The sequence below is a fragment of the Aptenodytes patagonicus genome, chromosome 3 (assembly GCF_965638725.1).
Source record: "Aptenodytes patagonicus chromosome 3, bAptPat1.pri.cur, whole genome shotgun sequence".
In the NCBI taxonomy this organism is placed as follows: domain Eukaryota; kingdom Metazoa; phylum Chordata; class Aves; order Sphenisciformes; family Spheniscidae; genus Aptenodytes; species Aptenodytes patagonicus.
The window spans coordinates 35,165,131-35,185,656 of record NC_134951.1 but is presented as its reverse complement, the minus strand read 5'-3'; the positions used below and the strand labels follow the sequence as shown (position 1 = coordinate 35,185,656).

General features: G+C 42.3%; 1 protein-coding gene across 9 annotated transcripts in view; it reads right to left on the bottom strand.

Annotated features, from left to right (window-relative positions):
* The window catches only part of FAM135A (family with sequence similarity 135 member A), a 92,434-nt gene extending 73,014 nt beyond the window's left edge, over positions 1–19,420 (bottom strand). For 5 of the 9 annotated variants that reach the window (XM_076333011.1, XM_076333012.1, XM_076333013.1 and 2 more), the window contains exons 1-2: positions 19,293–19,420; positions 1,214–1,334 (exon numbers count right to left, since the gene is read on the bottom strand). In XM_076333011.1, the coding sequence (XP_076189126.1) occupies positions 1,214–1,334; positions 19,293–19,404 (233 nt within the window). In that variant the 5' untranslated portion in view covers positions 19,405–19,420. Of the gene's footprint in view, positions 1–1,213; positions 1,335–5,055; positions 5,142–18,063; positions 18,112–18,833; positions 18,869–19,292 lie in introns of those variants that run through there. The other 4 variants (XM_076333014.1, XM_076333015.1, XM_076333016.1 and 1 more) reach the window with 4 other exon arrangements.
* Positions 19,421–20,526: the final 1,106 nt, after the last annotated feature.

The following is a 20,526-nucleotide window of genomic DNA, read 5'->3' as shown; positions in this document are numbered from 1 at the left end:
TATAGATGAAAACTAACAGCAACAAGGCAAAGATAGAGGCTAGCTAGCCAAGGTATGTTTTATAACAGTATTTTATGCCTCTTTCTCTTGAGCTCCTTCCCAATCCTACCTCTTTTTTTTATATCATTCTTCCCCAAAATATCCATCTCAGAGGGTTAATACAAGGTGGAGGAACTATGTGCATCCCAAAGCAATGAAATTTTCCCGTTACTTTACCTTCATCAACTCACTCTGTCAAAAAAACCCGAAAAACAAACAAACAAACAAACCCCAACCCTATCAAAAACAATAACCCACCCATATGTCTTGAATCATGACAAGGTTAAAAACAAAAACGTATTTTCTTATTACTGTTTCTAAGGAAAGTTATTCTACAATGTTTTGGAAAAAGGAGCTATCATAAATCAACACTAATATATATTGTTCCCTGTCTGTAAACACTGACACAGCCTCAACCAGATTTATCTAAAACAAACATCACAAGAACTACAACTCTGACATGTATTTTTACTGTAGTCTGTTAGAAGATTGACAGAAGGGCAATGTACCACAACACTAGATGACCAATAATCTTTAATAACTTGAAAAAAAAATACAAAGGATTATTTCCTATGTAGCCATGGGAAAGGAGGACCTTAGAAAGTAATCTGGGGACAATCAGGTAGTATCAAATGAATGGAATGTGAAAAAGCCTTCTACAGAGACCAGGTGGAGTAAGAGGAGGTCAGGAGAGTCTAATGAAGCAGTATGGAGTCTTCTGTAACTGTGGAGGCACAGCACAGCGTGAGGAGGAGAGAAGCTGGTGAAGTTCTCCACTGCCAAATTGATAAATGAATAAGTTAATTGGGGCAGCAACATTTTTAAAAGATTCAAGAGAAACACCTATCATATTTCAAACAAAAGGGATTACAGAAATTAAGATATGAAAGGGTAAAGGCCTGGATAAGAATATAATCTACCCTCCAAATCTACAGTTTCCCTCTTCTCCAATTAGACAAAAAATACTTTATTACAACTTAAGTTTTAGGCCAAATTATTTATTTAATTTTAATTCCTAGAAAGTATATGTCTTTCCAATAAGAAATAAATTTTTTTCAAATCACTATAAAAATAGTCAATAATACATGAAGCAACGCTACATGACAGTACCCATTAAGGTCTTTCCAACATCAGCCATTCACCACAGTAAAGTTTGAAAGAACGCACTACCTACCCTCTTTGAAACAAATCCACATTGAAGAATTTGTGGAGCTCCACGGAGAATTCTACCATAGCCTGAACTTCACTCATGTTTATGAGGACGAAGAAGTCAAAACTTGTCAGCACCTTAGTTACTGAAAACAAACAGAAAACAAACTTTTTAGAACACAAGCTGGGGATAATGCCTATCTGGTCCTTAAAAAGGACAACGCTATACACAATTTTGCACAGCTTCCTTAAATATACAGGCCCTGGGGTAAACAAGAATATAGGATGTACCAAATCCTGCCCACAACAACTTCTATCTTTGTCGTGAAGGAACCAAATGTTATCAGAGAAGTATCACAACACACCATCAGCATAATACAATCCTGGCACTTACTGATACCTACGTACTGCAGTTCTGCTCTGGTACTTGGCTGGAGAGGGGAAAAAACTGCCAACAAGGAGAAAAAGACCATGGTCTGCTTCCAGCCCTTGTTGAAGCAGAATGACCATGCAGGCAGCAGTGCCTCAACTCTGACATGAGGACGGGACAGCTGAACTACACTGTGGCCAAACAGTGCAGAGAAAGTGCTTGACCAGGTCATGTAGGCCTTTAGATGGAGAGATTCTAGAAGGAAGGCAGGAGTTAAGGAGGGCAACATGCCCATTTTTAGTCAATCTTTGTTAGTAGTAAAGTGTTAATTCTTACTGTCTTCTTCGCAGCCAGACTGTCACCTTCCTGCTAATTTACAACTGCTTGCTGATACTTAAATTAAAATCCTACAGACTTTACCGAGTTCCGCTATTTTTCCTTCAACAATATCAACTAGATTAATAAAATAGACTACACTTTCAGCAAACACTTGTCTTCAAACTTCCCAGTTCCTGCAAGCACTGTCTGGTTTGAGGAATAAGCAAACCAAAAAACCTAAACCAGACTATTCTTCATGCACATTAGTCCATCTTCTGGGTCTAATGCAGAAGCAGTAAACATAAAAAAAGCCAGCCTCACTGGAGCTTGAATGGATTATGGGGTTTTTTTTGTTTCTAAAATTTTGAACATGCATTTGGGTGTTTGTGAAGCAGCAGGCAGTATTGCTGTGACTGAAACAGAGTAGCTGGCAAAAAAAGTCATCACCACAGCAGATACCAGTCACCTGAAAGCAAAGTTACCTTTAAGGGCTACCTCTAGCCTACCAACTAAATTATCTTGGCATATGACTCAAGATAAGATTTACCTTTCTGTACTCACTCTACAGGAGCTGGAAGGCTTCAAGCACCATCGCACAGGTCTAGATTTTTAACTATAAACAAGAAGTTAATTCTGTCCTTGGTTTAACAGCCAATACAAGGACTCTGCATGCACTTTACAAAAACACAGAAAGAGTGTGTTACTGAAGTAACAAGAGACAGGGTAAGAGGAATTTTGGTTCTGAAGCTGAGTTATGACAATATGAAGAACTCGGATCAAGGGCCCTTACTGCAAGATCAAAACTTCAGCATCTAGATGATGCTATTAACCCAGCTTGTCTAAAAATCCTGTGATCATTCAAACTTCAATCAAGGGACTTCAACAGATTAACTGAATGATGCCACAAGTTTTGCTGCAGTATGCAGCATTAGGACTCACTAATAACCTACAGGGCTTTGCAACGATTCCCTCTTCCACTGCTTTGTCTATAGGATTGTGTAGGGATGTCCTCAGTGGTCTTTAAAGCTAGAATCAAGAAGTTGTGCACTCTAATTCTCTGGGGTTGCCATACTGCATTATCACACGTGCATCACCTACCAAAGAGCAAGCGTATCTTCTGCAAATGGAACCTGACCTGCCACTGAGCAGAGATCCAGAAATCCTAGACCCACCATGACCCTTGGCCACTGGGCAACAAACCTTGTGAGCTGTGCATAAAACCTGTGATGAAACTGTCCAATACCTCAGAAAGGAGCCCACTTTAAAACATTCAGGAAAAAGCAAAAGGACTTACAGACAAAGGATACCATAGGGCAGTCTCATCCAGCTTGCATTTTGATGAAACTACATTTTCAAGGGAGGAAGACATCACACGCCTCTGACTCCCCAGCACAATAAGTGGCACTATGTCCCTGAACAGTTTCCCTCCACTAAGAGAAGGGAAAACTGTTCCTGCAGGAGTTGTTAGGTCAAGCAGTCACTTCCAAATGCTTCAGGGTCCCTCAAGTCCCCAGTAGGAAAACTGAGAACAATCCAGAACTAGTCCAATTAGACAAGTTCAAAGGTCCATTTTATGAATGAGTTAATTCAACAAAAAAAGCTAGGAGAGCCACATCTTGCATTACTGCCAAAAGGGATGTCCAGTGAACTTGTGGTATTTCTATTGTGTCTAACGGCTCTAGCTGGGGCCACTCCCTCCCTCCTCTGTCAAGCTGACTTAGCATCCCCAGCCAGCCCACTAAAAATTGCCTGGGCTGGCAATCCCTGCAGACCGAACACAGGGTCCAGCAAACACAGGTCTGCACGACACAGCACCATGTGTTTTAATCCAGTAACGCAGCCCTTGCTCAACTACCAGCAGTATTTGGAAAAGTGGCACCCATGCCTTATTCCAGTATCAACTGCAAAACCAATAAGAAATATTGAGCCACAGTTCACAAAACGGTGCATCCAGAAAGCAATGCTGCATGCCACCGCAGGTACCCGGGATTGCAGTCTATCAGCTGACCTTTGAGGACGACTTTTTCTTTGCCAAGCATCAGCGTGTTCCACATGCATCTTAACCTGGGTGAAGGGAAGCATTCACTGCCCTGGGCCAACATAAACCAAATCACTACTTTTCTGTCAAAGTCCTTCATATCAGTGCAAAGGAAAGCAGTGCTCTTTGAACTATATAATAGAAAGTGTTATGCAGTGATTAAATATTTTAAAGGAGAAGCTCAAACTTGGGCAATGTCTTTTAATTTTTGTACGCTAATCATACAAAAGCCAACAAAAAAAGTTAAATTCATGTAGAAGTATTTATTCATATAGATTCCATCCAAATTTGCAGCTAAACTTCACTGACTAAATTCAATGGTATTAAATGTCCACAACTCATTTTAATACTTAATGACTTTATTGTTGTATTTTAAAGCATAGAATTAGCATTCAGAAATCGAGCTACTGAACTGCCCGTTTGTTCTGTCTGCCTGTAAGAAGCAGAAGAATCCTTCAGCAGGAACTCTCTACACACGAGCAACAGAGGTTAATGCAGCATATAAACGTGTCAGAAGATCTGATAATAAATGAATACCCTAATACACAGGTTAGAACAAACAGAGGGTTTAATAACTTTTGGTAGCGACTTAACACTTACAATCAAAACAGCATTTCAGTATTCAAAAATATTTAAGCACTGAGACTGAGCATCTCCAATAGTTAAAACGTCAGTTAAAGCCACTTGATCCTATACTGAGGGCCAAAACTTTACCTTCTTTCACACTTCCGGGGGTTTATTTATTTTCTTAAGTTGGAAAATCTCCTACATACGCTGGCCAGTCCATGCTGTCCCCCACACTAGCTCACCACTTCCTTAGTTATCCAAACTAATCTTTTCTGAGGCCACAGTACAAAATGGATCAGAGGATATCAGATTTTAAAAGACCATCAGAAGGAAAAAATGCTCCTTGATTCTGTTTTTTTCTAAATTGATCATTTTAGTGATACTTTACAGCAGCTGCATCAGAGCACCTGAGAGTGCAATGAAAAGACAGATGGAGGTGTACAGATACCTCCTAAACCAGCTTTGTTCTCAGAGAAATGCTTGTGTAACAGTGCCATTAATCTAGCTACTTGTATTGGGAACTGCAAGACAATGCTAAGAAACAAAACCGTGGTACATTCAAAGAATGTCTTACCTCCACTGGTAAATACTCCATTTTAGTATGTTAATTAACCAGTCTTCCAGTTCTTCACTATTGCTGTCAAAAACATACTGCTTGAACTAAAAAACAAAACAAAAAAATGTTTTACTAAGAGCAATATCTCTAGAACTTTTCAGTACTCAAGTTCTTCATTCTCTTTTCCTGCATCCTAATAACAGCACCTATCATGTCCTCTCCAACAATCATACATGTACCGCCTACCAGCATTCTCCAGTCTGCCTTCGGTTCCTGCACTGCAGTTTTCAGCTTTCTGCAAGTGTAGCAGTCTGATACCTATTTTTCCAAAATAAAGTAAAAAAATAAAACTCGTGAAGCCCATGCTCTGGCAAAGCTGATGTTGCCATGTTCAGCCAATCTATCCCTGTCTTCACCAAGGAATTCTAAAATCCAGCTCCCAGAGGACTCCAGTACACCCCCAGCCGCCCCACAGCCTCCTCGATCTCCAGAGAGACTCTCAGCTCACCAGCAGCAGCGTAGCGATGAGGAGGTAGGAGGATATTCTAGCCTGAGTCATCAAATACAGCTCATGTCCCCACACAGTCCTACATAGCTACCAGGGAGGAGACAACTTACAAGAATAGGTCAGATGAAATTCTCCTGGTAAATCTCGTGTCCCTTCTCCTCAGGAGACAAAATTCAGGGGACAAGGGGGACAGCCCTAAGACCAAGAACCCACTTTCTTAGAGCAAACGCTACATGTAGGTCAACGCCACCTAATATTCTGAAACTCTCCTTGAAGCTCCTGCTAAACCACTACCTTAAAACTGTTTGTTAAGAATCAGTCTATCTCCCCTGTATTCTTAAACCATCAGGGTATTTAAAAAAATACCCTAAAAAATAACCAAAGTCTCCCTTTTATCTGATAACCTTTAGATTTCGGATACAAAGAAAAGAGAATGCTTAGTTATCCCTTCTTAAAGGAACTTTGCGTCCCTTCTGTACATACGTTTCAGACAAATACAAACACAAAATCTATCACAGCTTGTGCAGGCAAGCCGAGAAACTAAACTGGTTTTGCCTTAGCTTCAAAGAGAAGAAAACAGAGAAAGTGGAGCATAAAAAAATACATTATCTGGAATTTTTTAAAATAGTAATCACTTGTGCATGTCACTTGTGATATTACGTCTTTGATACCACAAATTACCAATAATGCCCCAGTAAAATCCTGACACTGTAATGCTGCATCAAAATGGCACTAACATTTATTCCATTGGTTTAACAATGCAATACAGCCTGTGCCACACCAGTTCTCTTTTAAAAAGGACTAAGTTCTTTTTTAAAAGAGAGAGAGAAAACACACAAAATTCTGAGTAGCTGGACTTGTTCTAGCCTTAGATTTAATATTTTATATTCAGCGGACATCAAAAGCAAAAATACAGAATCCTACAAATGAAAATACAACAAAATGTTTATTTTCCTCCAGTTTTCTTCTAGCTGCTCATTTAACAGTCTTCAGATAATTTTTTTCTTCTAAGTTGCTGTAGGAGCTTTGTACACCTCCATCCCTGACCTTTTTTTCCCCGTCCTCTTCTCCTTTATGCTCAGAGATCCAGCATCTGCCAACACAAATTCAGCCACCATCTATCTCTGTGCTGATGACTCACAGGTTTGTCCCCCCACCTGAGAACTGCCTTCAATTCCAATTTTAGCTGTTTCTTGGACACAGCCTTCAGCTGAAACTCAGTGTGGCAAAAACAGAGTTCTTGACCTGACCTGCAAGGCTATTCCTAACACCTACTTTCCAAGCGTGCACAATAGCACAACCTGACTGTAAACCTAGACAGTATTTTTCATTTAGTTTTCTCTGGGTTCTCATAGACTTTGGCAAGACTATGCACAAGACCTGCCAAATTTTTCTGCATGTGATTAGAAATATGTCCCATCTATCCATACAGCCAAAACTCATCCAAGCTAATATCCTCTTTTAATTACTGTGAGGCTGAAAAAGCGTAATTCACTGCATGTATTAGTTCAGCATGGTGCTGCAAAGAACCAGCCTGTTATTTTGATCATTTCACCTCCCTCTCTGCATCCCCTGCAGAGAGAGCCTGGGCTACTGCATCAAGCATAACCCTCTTGTCCTCCTTTGAAATCTTTTCGCAGCTGTGCAGCATCCGGTATCACAGTGTTCTGGTTGAAGACTAGAGCTTCCCAGCACTACAAATAAACCCTGGCTCTCCATAATTAAAAAGGTGAGGGGGCAGAAAAGAAATGCTAATTTAATTTTGGATTGCATAATCATCATGTTGTAAAACAAGGAAACAAACAAACAAAAAAACCCCCTTAAGTGGAGGTATCTAGGATACCTTATTCCATTCGTTATCCCAATTTTAAAAAGGCAACATGACCACCACTCAGAAAAAGACAACAGAATAGACTGCTTTATATCAGGATTTATTCATTAAATTCTTTTTAAAGCTTCACAGTTATAAATAATTATATGAATGTAAATAACCACAGTTACTTAAATATAGTTAAACAATGACCTAATTTCATGGGCTCAGGGCAAAACTCAACTGTTACAATTTTCTTCTTGCCTGGTTCTCTAAGCCTAGGTTATTTCCTAGACAGCCATTACAAGGTTTGATTCACCATTTCTAACAAAGCTAATGCAAGATATCTATGACATTTTAATGGGCTAGATAAACAACCACCTTAATCAAGCATTAAAATTCAAATTTTCCTACTTTTTGCTTTAAATTTAGCACCAATATCTGGTCCTCTATGCAGCGCACTGATAAAAACAACATACTCACTACTTTGAGCTGACAACTTGATTATTCCCACCGAGCATGGAAGGCATTAATATGTTGCATTTATTTCTTCTATTCTCCCCTATTAATAGATCATGTATGTGATACAATAATTTATCTTGAACATTTATTAGGCTTATTCCCTTCTACCCTAGCATTGGTCTTTGTCTGCCTGACAAATGACATGTTATTTCTAAGCTTCCTCATTAAAAAGTTTAACATGAAAAGTTCTATGAGCAGCACAGTTAAAAGCTTGCTTTCCTACCGATGTGTCCTTCTCCCTCCACCACCACAAGCCCCTACCTTTTACGGCCCCTTGACTAGGCAAAAGATCACACATCCCGCAGGTACGATGAAGCTATATCCACAGCAACTGGCCAGCTGCTGCAAAACGGACCCCATGATAGCTGACTTCTGTATTTTTCCTCCCAGTAAGGACACTAACTTTAGTGTCTTCTCTCTTCAGCTGCCGATTTACACTAAACAAAAACTTCATCATCTGAGAGCCCTTCTCCGCTTCCATGTTAGGCTGAATTGAGCAATGGTTTCAACAGTAATTTGCAAAGAAAGAGGAAACAGAACATGAGCAAACCAAACTGAATGTTTTATTTGCCTTTTACAAAGACTTCCCCTAAAAAGAAAACCCACATTTTAGAAGTTGTGATTAAAAGGGTATGAAATAACTGGCACAAATGTGACTGCCTTTGAGTCAGAAGCAGCAAAATGCAGCATTCTGATGAAAAGCAGTGGCAGTTCAGGATATGTGCTACCACATTAATCTAGCCCTTTGTCCCACTTTGGCCCCACGTACTGTCTGAGTAAGAAAAATGAATCAAATACTACTACACTCATGCTAAGAACCAAGGAGAGTGGACAGTGTAATTCAGCAGTTAAGCTGTCCATTCACCATCAAGCCACCTTAGCAACAGTGATGAAAATAAACACCTCTAACTAAAGCAGAAGTAATGTATCTAGAAATACACCTGTAAATCAATTGATTACTTATTTTGCTTATAATTCTCAATTAATACTATCAACCTATCTTTTCCTAACAATCTATTCAGAAGAGCAACACGAGGAAGGGGCGGGGAGAATGAAGTGCTTACTCTAAATACTTAACTAAGTCTTCTGGAACTTTACATAAAAAGCATATAATGATCTTACAGTAAACTAAAAAAAAAATTAAAATTGCAAGCTGTAGTATTTTGGCTTAAAGAACATATTGCATAGCTTAATACATTCACCTTCTCATAATCTCAAGAATTTATGAAGGATGCACTAGGTAAGAATTAATAAAGTAGGAGAGGTAAGCTTACTAAAATAATTTAATTCTGCCCAACTGAACAGGTTCTTCATAAAATATTAAGGGTCTGTTTTAGTGTACTTTAAAAATACTTCATTTTCCTATTTAAACAAAGGAAGAAAGCATTATCTCTTTGAATTCCACGTCCCAAGCAATGCCATTAAATGAAAAATAACTCTCACATGGATGGATGAATTTGGCATTAAAATGTCTGCAATGACTGTTAATGTCACTATTCTGCAATATTTTATGAATCAGAAGAGTGTCCAAAAGAAAGATATTGCAACTTCTCTCCCACCCCAAGCAAAGTTATTGTAAAACAATAAACCTTCGATTTCAAAAGAAATGAAAAATAAATCTAACTGTACATGCTCAGTAAATTATTTTTAATAGGTAATAATTCCATATTATTGTCCTCTGTAAATAAAACAGAGCACAATTTACAGAGTTGAGTCATTGTTCCAATATCTGCTCTGAGGTCATGGTTTGACAAGACAGTAAATACAGTTTAGATTTGACAGGTTGATTTTGTATTGGAAGTCTTTATGCCAAATAGTTACTGTCTTTCCTCCCACAGTACGCATTAAGTCAGCGCAAATGATATATTGTGTACTCTTATTAACTTAAGAAATGTGATAGTTTCCCTGCCTGATCAAAGTTACATTAGGAGATAATCTGATAGTAAATCTGATCCAGGATCAGTGGTCACAAAACCACCTCCTTGGTAGTTCCTACACTAATATCATCTGTGGTGATAGGCTGGATGGGCCAACATGGAAAAACAGTGACTACGCTAGGACTTTCATACAGATATAAGTTATTTTAGAAACACATGGGAATACTGTATCAAAGCCCATTTTATTTTTCAACAACTAATGTTAATAACCTAATATAAAGTCAGCTGATCTGGGGCTGGCTTTAAAACATCTTTAAACACATAATCTTTGATTCACTTTCTTCCGTGTGGTTTGGCTTCCAGTTTCCTACTATTTTAACAAAACAAATCAAGACAAGCATTAGAGCGCATAAATTTAGGTTAAAACTTTGATTTTCAATGAAAAAAAAAAATCTAAAAACTCTGGAAATATAAAACATTGTTTTCATCTTCTCACAATTTCTGTCCACTGTCTTTATTCAATACCTGCCAGAGAAATGTCATAGATTCTTATTTTGTTCTTCCTTTGTTGATGATTTTCTGACCATAGGTCTTCTAAAACCCTCCCTGCAACTCTTCTGTTACACAAAACATGCATTAATTTTACCGTCAAATCCATATTATTCTAGTACAAAGTGCAATTTAGTTACAGTTGTATGGTAGAAGCGTAAAGTTAAAGGACAATTAAGCAGACTGCCATTGCAAGCAACGACCTAACACGGTCATGGGAAAGTATTTCAGAATGTGCATTAAAGCTTTTCAAAACATACTGTAGCAAACATCTACATGTCAGTTTGGTATAAGACTTTAAGCTCTCGCTCTTGATGACCAGGTGAGGAAGAGCCATACTTTTCTCTGCAACCTCAGGTGGCACCTCCAGCAACTTATTTCCTGCTCGCCTCCAAATCTAAGAGCACTAAGTTGAAACACATCTAACCTTCTAAGTTTACTTAGCTATTGCCAATACCAGTCAAGCACAGGATTTTAATGCTCTATCCTTGATGTCCCCCACTCTCTTTTCTACCATTGAAGCCTGGAGCAAACCAGATCTGACCCAACAGCTACTAGCAGCAAAAAAACCCCAAGAAACACCCCCCCCCCCCCAAAAAAAAAAACAAACCACAAAATAAAATCACTCCCTGCTTTCCTTTATCTGCTTTAGAAGAGAAGGGACTAAACACAGTGCATAGAGTACTGTGTGTGCTTTTTGATCAACAAATGCTCAGCACAAGAAGTTTCTGAAGAAACAAGTGTCAAGTAAAGAAGACACTGATCAGCAGTGGTGGACAACTGTGATGACAGCTTGAACAAACTGAGCAGAGCTCAGCATATATGCTATAGGAAGAGCGGATGTCAGTAAGCACCATAAGAAAATAGCACATTATATATTATCAGCAGCAAAGTCTTTAAAAGATTTCCCTCTGCTACGCTTGGAGACTTGCTCCCACCCACCCCACAAACAGCCATCTCTGCAATTGTGCTGGCAATTGTTAGGGGCAAAAAACACACCACCACCAAAACAAACCTTTACAGGTATTTTAGAGGTTACTTTGTAAGTTTTTTAGGTTTTTTTTTTTTATTTAAACCGCAACATTTCCCTGATTTAAATACAGCACGGCTCCACAAACAGCTGCACTGATACATCTGAAAGACTATGCCAATATTAACATCTAACCCTGAAGAAACGAGCAAGGGCATGGCAAGAATTTAAGCTAACTTTGCCCATGAAACTACATGAAGCCTTCCACACCAGCAACAGCTTCAGAAGTTTCTGCCCCAGGTGCTCATTCCCATCTTCACAGAATCAGTACATCGCCCCCGCAACGCTGCCAACACAGTGCTCGTGGGACAGCATTTTAAAATGAATTAGTTACCATTTTAGAATAATCTATTTTTGCAGGGCTTGATCAGATCACTTCCTTATCCTGTTTCAAAGCACAGCTCCACAAATAGCAGTGCCATCGCAGCGACAGGGAAGGGAAGGTAAGCAGCAGCACGACACAGAGGTTCTTCTGGCTAACTGTCCCCTCAGCACGCCTGTCTCCTTAAGCCATGGCCTCGGCACAGCAAAGCAAAGAGGTTTAAGTGGTAGGGCAAGAGCAACTGCCCCTTCTCACAGCCATTCGTGAGGTAAAATACCCTCCATTCCTTCCTTATATTCACTTCAAAAGTTGAAAGAGGAAGGAGACAGTACTCCTCTCCCCTCAGGGAAGAACACAGCCTCAGAGCCCAACCACCAGCCCAGTCCAACCTCTCCCGTGCTCGGCAACATGTCCCGCTCCTTCCTCACAGGCCTAGCTTCCCAAGGAGGCAACCACCCACCTGGGAACCCTCCCTGGCAACCCAGACCAAGGATATTTCTCTCCCAAAGGAGGCATGGGAGGCTGGAAAGCCCAGCAGCTCTTTGTCCCAACAGGCCCAGAAACACGCTCTGCTTGCAGAGTTACCGACTGACAGATCCGGCACTGGGGGACAGGCAGAATTTTTGCTGAAGAAGGGTTCTTCCGCTCCCTGTCACGAAGGAAGAGAGAGACAGGGCCACCCTGGTCACCACAGCCTGCACCACCCCCACGCCCACCTGAGCTCCACAGGCCACAACCCTCAGCACCGGCGTTGCTTCTCCCTCACTACAGTGCCAAAATAAAAGTTACTATTAAGAGTCCCTATTAAACAGACAAATATAGCAGCCTTACCAAATTCAGGTTTTGCTTTTGTTTATTTTGCAGCTTTAAGGCTTTATACCTCCCCCTCCCCATGTGGCATTTAACCGACAGAACAACACTGACACCTGAGAAGCTGCTAAAAAAACTGACACAAACTTAAAATGGCATAGCTCTGTTTCCAAAATAAAACATTCAAAATAAAACAAGTCTAATGATCACCTTCAGTAGCTTCAACGGGTAGACTTGAAGGGTTACATCAAAACAAAGCAGTAAACTGATTTTTTAATTATCTTGAACCGTCAGCAATGCTATTTAAACAATTTTTGACAATGTTTTATATGGAACAGGTTTTATTCACGCCTTTTCTCCTACAATTTACTTGTCATATTTAGTCACAAATTCTTGTACTAAGGTTTCATAATCATTAAATCCCTTATATGCTGCTTTCAAATTTGCTCCAACAAGAACAAGCAAAACCACCTATTAAATACAACATAACACATCCAGAGGAAAAAGGCCCAACAACCAAGAACCAAAGTCATCAGAGGCTTTCCCTACCCTGCCGATAGCGTAGCTGGTTTGTTTTCAAACAGGACCTTGTTCCTGCCTGTCCTACCTGAGAAGGTCAAACCGACAGCTGACCATACTGACCGGCCATGAAAATTCATCTTTCCATCTAAACTCTGCCAGCTTTTACACCTTTCATGAGTCAAAAGGCAGGTACACATCTATTAGAGCTTCTAGTCACCAACCCAAATTCAGACCAAACGTTTGCAGCATTAGCTGACATTCAAATTAATTTCAGAGCCATACAATGTACTTTCCACAGAAGAGGTCGTATCTTAAGAACACGCAAAGTAAAATTAGCAGCAGGTAAAACCTGATGGCTCAGAGCTTCTGCCCCAGCAGCAAGGGCTTTCATTAGAAAAAGAAGTCCAGCCTGACAGAATGGCCGCAAACTTGGAGATCTAAGTCTTGACTTCCACCTTTAGGTCTAGTATTGACCTCAACTGTTATAAAGTTTTTTCCTCTAAGCTGTTTTACATGTAAAGCAGTAAAATGTATGTTTTCTGCTATCTATGCCTCATTGTTTTAGCACTTCAAATATCCTCAATACCTTGGCACATTTTGATCTGAATTATTTCAATGAGGTGAGGGGTTTAAGGTCAGAGGTGCATGAAACCGTAGGCCCCAGAATTATCTGATAGCTGGTATAATCTCAGTTGGCCCAGAAAATCAAGAAAATCTTTAAAAAATATATATGTGCATTTATAGAAAGCTAGATGGGCCACATATAAATAGGCAGGCAAGCAATATACTGTAGTTTAAAAGTACTAGATATGCAAATACCTCTACTACTAAAAGACAGCAGCATTAACACTATTTAGTTGGAATTTTTTTACATGGAGATGTACAATCATTATGCAGAAAAATCATCAAGTAACTACTGAACTAACAGCCTGGGAAGAAAGTACAGTTTCTTTGAATAATACTTCTTAAACCTGCAGAAGAGCAAATACTATTACGTTTCTCTTGTAAGTTTAAATAGAAAGAAGATAAAAGATATACTGCAAGCCATTCTGATACCAAAATTTAAAGGGAAACCTTGCTTATTAACTTTAGAAGATCATTTAAAGCATAAAGAGAATTCAGTTTACTTTATAGCTAGAAAGCGTGATAAGCTTATCTAGCTTGACATCGTGTACACAACAGGTAATGAATGATCTATGTCATGATCAGTAACAGGGATAGATTCATGAGGTTACAACATGTGAACAAGGTTGTGATTACAGTAAGCAGAGCTAGATCTGAAAAACAAGCCAGCTTATTATTTCAAAACGTCAGAAGTCAAAGGTAAGGCTTCCTGCACAACTGATGAATGCTGCAGATTTTTTCTTCTTAATTCTAAGAATTTGGGGGTGTGGTGTGTGCAGGTTTGTGATTTATTTTATAAATGAGATTCAGCAAACTATATGCATACATATATATGTATAATTGTATAGGATTAGAGGTAACAAATTTGTAACTTTTCACCTGAAAATTAAAAATAGTAAAAAGTGTATGTTTCCAATTTTCCTGATAAAAGCCATGCAATTCAGAAATGAGGAAATTTTTCATATATTTTTAGTAAGAAATATTGATAAGGGAGACTTCGTATCTTGTTTCCAACAAAATTGCTTGCAAAATATAAAGTTCAAGATTCTTAGCACTGAAAATGTCCCCAATTCCAAAACTTCTAAAGAAAATCCATTAAAATAAAGAAGACAGCACTGAAACTACGTAATGAAAAATAGAACTGATGTCATTTCAATCTGCTTTAGTGTTTTCAACTTTTGTTCTGCTTGTAAGATGAACTCTGCGAGGTTTCATTCTGTTCCTTATTTTTCTGCCTCTTCTTTCCAAGAATAGTGCTGTCACAGATTTCCTGCTTGAAGTAAACACGATTTGCTCACCTGACTTCTCCCTGACCCCAAACTATGGCAAACTTATTTCCTCCCTTTCAGATTTTTTTTTTCTTGTATACTCTTTGTTGTATACTCGTTACCACAAATGTTCCATGTATTGTTCTTTGAGGAAGACAATTTGTATGACAGACTTCTACAAATATCAGCAACACCACATTACCAACATACCAACTGCTTTTGCTAGAAATGAATGCATAAATATTTAACTGCTATGTTCATACTTCTACAGTGATGTAGTTTTCTATAAACAGTACTTCATGAGATGTATCCCATGAATGAACGTGATCAAAAGGTGCTTAGTAAAATGCTAGAGTAGGCCAAAATCAGCAGATGCTTAACAAACGTAAAAGCACGTGTCTTGCCACACAGAAAACTTATGGTGCATGAATGTCGACAGAATGTAAGGACATACTTTACTGTTTTGCCTAGCTGTGGCAGAAAAACACAGAAGTAGCACTTATTCAGAAACATAGTCTGATTGTAGCAAGCTCGCAGGGACAAGAAAAAGTGGCTTTTGAGCAGATTTACCAATCAAACCCAGCCTCTCACTCGTGATTTAAAACAGCAAGATTGTGTCTTGAAGGTTCCTATGTACGATCCTATATCCCACATATAAACCATTTGAAGGTTGCTATATAAACAAACTTTTCATTAAAAAAAAAAAAATCATATTTTCCAAGCTTTTTCACTAGGAGGGAAAATGAATGCAAGATTAAATCATTCATAATTCAAGAAACTCGTAAGTTATGCTCATAGTTTAACCAGAAGAGAAATTGAATGTGCCAGTACTTCACATGAATATCTATTTTGGCTACAGGCTCTTGAGCCAATGGCCTGTCAGAGGTACCTGACATACAACAGCAGGCTGGCAAACCAAATATCCATCACAAACAATTGCTGGTCAATACGCAGATGCTACTTGTCTATCCTGTCATGAAAACAACTAAAGCACTAGTGAGACTGTATTTTTCCATACAGAGGAAAAGGGGAGGGGGGAAACCCCACACAGGAAAAACGCAACTCTTCAATCTTGGTTAACGAGAAGGTATATTCTGCCAAGCCTACCCTGTAGTCTGTAGGGATTGGGGGTTGAAAAAGAATAAAAGGATTTCAAGACAGAAGACACAAAGGAGAAGATGAATCATTCACCAAGCAAGGATGAGAAGCACCAGTCCATATCGATAACAACTTCAAACACTGAAACAAGGTCAACAGCAACAAGAATCCACAACCATTTATCGTAATTCTCACATTGAGATCCATCTTTGGTACCAGTTTAACTCACATTTGTTCAGGACAGCACCCAGGCCAAGAGAGAGACAGGCACCAGTACTCTCAGCATTACATTAATAAACATTTAGGTACCTGTCTCCTAGGTTGGTGTAGACAGCTAGGTTCTCTTCAAAGAAATAAAATAACAGTATAAGAGTCAGAGCTCAGACAGGGCTCCCGTATCTTTACCTGCAGTAGTTCAAAACTTTGCCACTCACAGTAATTTGCTTCACCCCTCTGCCAGAATTTGCTTTCCTATCCACCTCCACAGCCAGCCAGATGGCTGTGGCACACATATCCCATCCTGGTCACTTCCAGCACCTCAAAGAGAAGCTCGCACCAAACCATCAGAACATAACCTGGTGAGAGCGAGATACCAATGGAAACATCCTGTCACAGGCTGTTCGCAAGGTCTTAAAACCACGACAATCAAGTACACCAGAACTTGCCAGAGTCTTCCTCAGTGAAGAACTGACCAGCAAAGTCAACAGGAAACACTAGAGACAGCGAAGGATCTCAATTTCCGTATCTCCCTGCTTGGGAACTGTATTCACTAATTCTTCAACGTGGGATAAAATGCAAGAGGCAGTCCTAGAACAGAGTTTTGGAACCCAGATACTTCCAAGGGAAACGTTACAACCAAAAAACTAGAGTGCCAGGTAACAGTTTCACATCCATCACTGGGGCTTCAGAAGAGACACTGGGGCTTATTTCTTCTGTAGCCTGAACAGAACCCGAGGTGTTATTTTTGAGGTTTTGCTGAACTCGGAACTAAATTCTACAGAAACGGAATTAAATTGAATCAACAAACGTGTTGAGTTGTCTGGCACATTTTGAAAACCAGTTTTGAAGACAGATTTCAGTTGCTGAGTGTGCTTTACTATTACTGATTACTATTCACGCCAAACTTTACCTAGGCCAGTCATACTGACTGTAATTTAAAGTGAAGAAAACAAATCAATTTTATTAATAAAGCAGGTGTTAATTTAAGAACAAAACTAGTATTTTCACATATATCAGTCAACTCTTACCAGTTTTACAGGACTGTATTTCACATAAGGGAAATTTAAACCATTCCAAAGAATGAGCTCGACTTCATGTTCCGTAATTTTTATTGATTACTGAAGAAAAGCTTAAGAATTGACTTATGCTACTTACAGGAGGAAAAATGAGAGGCAGGAAAAGGAAAATAAGTTGGTCCATCCAAGGAAAGCATAGACTAAGATTTATAGCTGCGCTCTGACATACCAAATGCAGGTACTCAGACTGCAACTACTGGCACAGTCGTATGGAAGAAACAGAGCAAGATGACAATTCTGTGTTTCATTCATTTAAAGCATTTGCAAAGATATAGCCAGAGCCTGTATTATTGTTCACTTCCTACAAAACAGTATTTTCAGTTCTAAGGGGAAAAGAATTGTTGAATGGAATAATAAAAACTATGCTGAAGTATTTAATTTGCTCCTCCACAAACCCAGAATCCTTTCATCCTGAAAAAGCCGTAATGTTCCAGCAAAACACAGCTTTAATGAACCAGGTTTGGACTGTGGCAGTTATCCTTTAGCAAGGGCCAAGTAGTTTTTCCTTCCCAACCAAAATGCTAAGTAAGACCTATTTTATGGATGAAAATGTAATACATTCCCTTTCCAAGTAGTAAGGATCACGCCAGTAGCATTCCCTACCTCTTATCGGTCCAGCAAACTAAAAAGCAGTGCGTGTGGGTTTTAGCTCAGGCTTTGCCTGTGTACAAGACAACATTAAGCTAGTTGACTGAATTCCTTAGAAAACAAAGCAAAACCCAGAAAACAAAACAGACATTTATGCCCACTTACTCGATAAAATGTAAGACTTCAAACAGAAGTTTGTTTACCTTTCAATCAGAAAAATCCACTGCAATCAGGAGAAAGGGGAAGTGGGCTTAAACGCTTCAGCATGAATACCTCTGTAGTTATAATATCAACATGACCATAAATCAGAATTTTTTAAAATCTGTTATGCTATGCAATTTCTCTTCAAAGTGGTATGTCTGCAACATATAATAATGAAATAAAGTTTTCAAATAAGTTCTATTGAAAATTTTGCTTAAAACAACACAAGACAGAAAGGAAAGATTATTTCCACAAGAGTGCTACTGATCATGCAAATTCTGCCATAAGCGTCCTAAGGTTAATTCACCCCTAAAGATATCCTACGGAAGGTAACAGGAGTTACAAGCATCCGCTGAAAGCACGCACCGCGTAACTGCAGTGCCCTGCCGTACACCCTACAACGCACAGCCTGCGTTTTGGAGGAGAACGGGCTTTCCCCTGCTCGGACGGGGCGAGCAGAGCCCGGCCGGCCCCGCCGGTCAGCAGCTGCCGGGCGGGCGGGGAGCCGCCAGTGCCGCCCTCCGCGCACCAGGAAATAGCTGGGAGCTATTCCTAACGCTCAGCCAGCAACTTTCCACACCACACGAAGAAACGATATTAAAAAAAAATAAATAAACCCAAACACCGTTTCAAACCCTGGGAGAACCCGTTATTTCTCAGGAAGGCAAGGAGGGAGAAGGCAGCAACGCCTCCGAGTGCCTCCGAGTGCCCCGGCACCGCGGCCGATACTCGGGCACTTCACCGAGGGGACGAGGTGGACATTATTACTGACCTATTTTCGGTGCCGCCTCAGAGCGATAAACAATCAACAACGGCGGCGAAACGCTGCTCGGGCAGAAAGTTCCCCGGCCGGCGGGAAGCGGCGGCTGGAGAGGGGCCGGGGTCGGGGGAGGCGGCGTCCTCTGTCCCGCGGCGGAGGCGGCCGAGCCCCCCGGGCGGCCGCCAACCCCTCGCCCCACCTCGCCGCGCCCCAGGCCGGACTGCGGAGAGGCTCCCGGAGTTTTCCTGCCGGGACTGCCGGGGTGCGGGGAGGGGGGATCAGCCCTACACAAACAAGTCCCCCGCTCGCCATGCCCCCGGCGGGCACAGGCCGGGCACGGAGGGGCGCCTTTGGCGCCCGCCAGCCCCAGCCTTGCGGGAGGGGCCGCGACAGCCGGAGAGATCGCGTCCCGGCCCGCCCCGGCGCTCTCCCCCACCGCCCCCCGCCCCCTCGCCGCTCCCTCGCACCGACCTGGGACACAAAGGAGCGGCCGCCGCTGCCCGCTGATCGCCTGCCGCCTCCTCGCCCGCGCTCCCCGCGGAGTCCAGGCCGCGGCAGCACCGGGATGGCGTAGCGCAGGCATCCGACGCCAGCGCCTGCTGCTCCCGCGGCGGCCTGTGCCGCCGGCGCCCGCTCTGCGCTGGGCGGGGAGGGCGGGGGGAGGCGCGCTGGGAGCCGACCGCGCCGGCCGAGCGCCGCTTCCTGCTCCCGGCACCGAGGGACGGCGGGTGCCGGAGCCTGGCAGCTGCCACAGCCTCACAGCTGCCGCTGGGGGGGCTGCGCCCGCGGCTAGGCAGAGGCCGCCGGCAGCGAAGCCCGCGGCTGCCGCATCCTCGGCTTCTGCGCCGGGCTTTCTGCGCCGCCTCCGGCTCTGAGGAGTCGCCCGCGCGGCTCCTGCGGCGGCTGCTGGGAGCCGGAGCCCCGGCTCGCCCCGCTGCTGCGCCCGGCTCGGGATCGGGCTTGGGCTTGTGCTCCCCCTGCTGCCCCGCCGGGCCGGGCCGCGGCTCGGGCTCCTCCTGCGGCTCCGCGGGGCCGGGCTGGGGCGGCCCCGGCGGGCGGAGGCGGAGGGGAGAGGCCGGGAATCCCCGGGGGCGGCGGCCAGGCCACGCCGGGCCGCGGGCGGGAGGTGCGAGAGGGACGTGACCCACCCCGGGCTTGCCTCTGGCCATCTTCCACCCGCGGTCCCGTTCCCCCAGAGCCCCTTTCATGGCGCACACTGGAAGGCGGAGGAGGCTTCCCTTCTGCCGGCGGCCTTGGGCCCTCCGCGGCAGCCAGCGCTGCCCTCCCGGCACCCTCTGCTCTGGCCTGGGCACGGAGCCCCCGGGCAGCCTCCGGGGCTCGGGCCCTGCAAGCCGGTGCAGGGAGCAGCCCGCGGGGATCAGGCACCCCGGGCCTCGGGTGGAGCAGGTGGGGGGCAGCGAGGGGAGGGAGGGAGCGGGGCAAGCTGTGGGGCACCTGCCTGGGTGCAGGACTGGAGATAATGAGCTGCTTTTAAGCCCTTTGGGGCAAAAAGTTCTCATTTCTGGAGTAAGATGTTCTAGCAATACGTGATAGCAAAGTACAAGTAAATGGGCTGTAAGAGGCAATAATAAAACTGATTGTCTTAACAGGAGGAGAGATGCTGGGTACTACCGTCATTAACAAGTGCGATGCGTAGCTTGAAAGTTAGTTGGTTCAGAGAACTTACTGGAAACAAAATAATCAG